General features: G+C 39.0%; 1 protein-coding gene across 1 annotated transcript in view; it reads left to right on the plus strand.

The window, feature by feature from the left end:
• LOC118477148 (sodium- and chloride-dependent creatine transporter 1-like) overlaps window positions 1–1,553 on the plus strand; it is a gene marked incomplete in the record, with an annotated part of 21,020 nt that overhangs the window by 16,653 nt on the left and 2,814 nt on the right. Inside the window, 1 exon segment of the mRNA XM_035968873.1 lies at window positions 220–523. Within this exon segment, the coding sequence (XP_035824766.1) occupies window positions 220–523 (304 nt within the window).

Genomic DNA, 1,553 nt, shown 5'->3' on the forward strand with positions numbered 1-1,553 from the left:
GTAGTAGTAGTAGTAGTAGTAGTAGTAGTAGTAGTAGTAGTAGTAGTAGTAGTTGTTGTTGTTGTTGTTGTTGTTGCTGTTGTTGTTGTAGTTGTAGTACTATTATTATCCTTATTATCATAATTATTATTATAAATATTGATCCTCATCATTATCATAATCATCCCGAGATATTTTTACGGATAACTGAACAAACTAACCGATCTCCCATCTCCCCAGGTGTTGGTATCGCCATGAACGTGTTGTGCACTCTCTGTTCCTGGTATTACTCCATGATCCTGGGGTGGACACTCATCTTCCTGGTTCACTCCTTCCGTGACCCTCTGCCGTGGACACAGTGCGGACAGTGGTGGAACTCGGATCAATGCGTGCCCACCATAGGTCACAGTGTGAACGCTGCTTTAGGCAACGGGACAGATGCAAGTGGTCCAGCTTTCAACACGAGCTACGCTTACAACATCACCCAGAATATTACGAGCGTTGAAGGCAATCTGACCAAATCTGCTAGTGTGGAATTTTGGTTGTAAGTTTGAGTACATGTCTCTTGAATGAGGTAAAGAGGGGGCACGTTGGTCTCATGAAAAGAGGAAGAGAAAAAGAAACTTCTGTATATGTGTTCATGAACTTGAATAGAAAATAGAAACATAGAAAATAAATGCATTTTCCTGATTTCATTTTGAGCTTCATTTAATTGAGATGGCATATCATTCGAGTTTAGCCTAATGTTTGGAAGAATTCAATATAACTTACGATAAGTAAACAGATTTACCACCATTTGCCTTTACATCCAACTCTCATTATCTTGTTCTTCGTTGACTTCTGCATGTCATTTACCATCACTGATTGTTCTCCTTTTTGCTTGCCCTGGTTATTGTTAGTTTTCGCGACCCGGTGGAATCAGGCTCTAGTCAACTTTAGGTCATGTGGAACGAGTGGTAACATCTTAAATCTTGTTTATTTTTTGCGCGTTAATGAAAGACAAACCTATCTATCTTAAATCTTGAAGTTTAGATATTTGCAATTGAATGAGGTTTACATCACCTAGTGTAAGAGATGGTAAAATATGCGAGCAAATAGCTGCTAAAGTTTAGTGACTAAAAATAAAAATAGTAAACGATAACATTTGTCAACGGGCGCCAATAAATGACGATTTCTTCGATTCCTTTTTTTTTAAAACCAGTGCTTGGTTTCATCTTGACGAGAATTATATTTTTGTTATCTGCTGATATGAAATTTTGCTGTAAAAAGATCCAAGATTCCATATTCTTGCACGAAGCCTGCAATGCTGACATATGATAGTAGTTAGGGCACAGATGACACTGTCTAGGGAACCTGTGTAAAGGTTGTAAGCTAAGACGCAGGGCACAGATCTAAACCACGAACACAAAACGAAGGCAGGGAAAATTTTGCAAGGGGATACTAGAGCAATAAGAAATGTAGTGAGAGGGAGGCAATAAATCAAAAGCAAAGATGGAAGGAGAAAATGTGTGTGTAGGTGTGTTTGTGTGTGTGTGTGTGTGTGTGTGTGTGTGTGTGTGTGTGTGTGTGTGTGT

Source organism: Aplysia californica, unplaced genomic scaffold, assembly GCF_000002075.1.
Source record: "Aplysia californica isolate F4 #8 unplaced genomic scaffold, AplCal3.0 scaffold00093, whole genome shotgun sequence".
Classification (NCBI taxonomy): Eukaryota; Metazoa; Mollusca; class Gastropoda; order Aplysiida; family Aplysiidae; genus Aplysia; species Aplysia californica.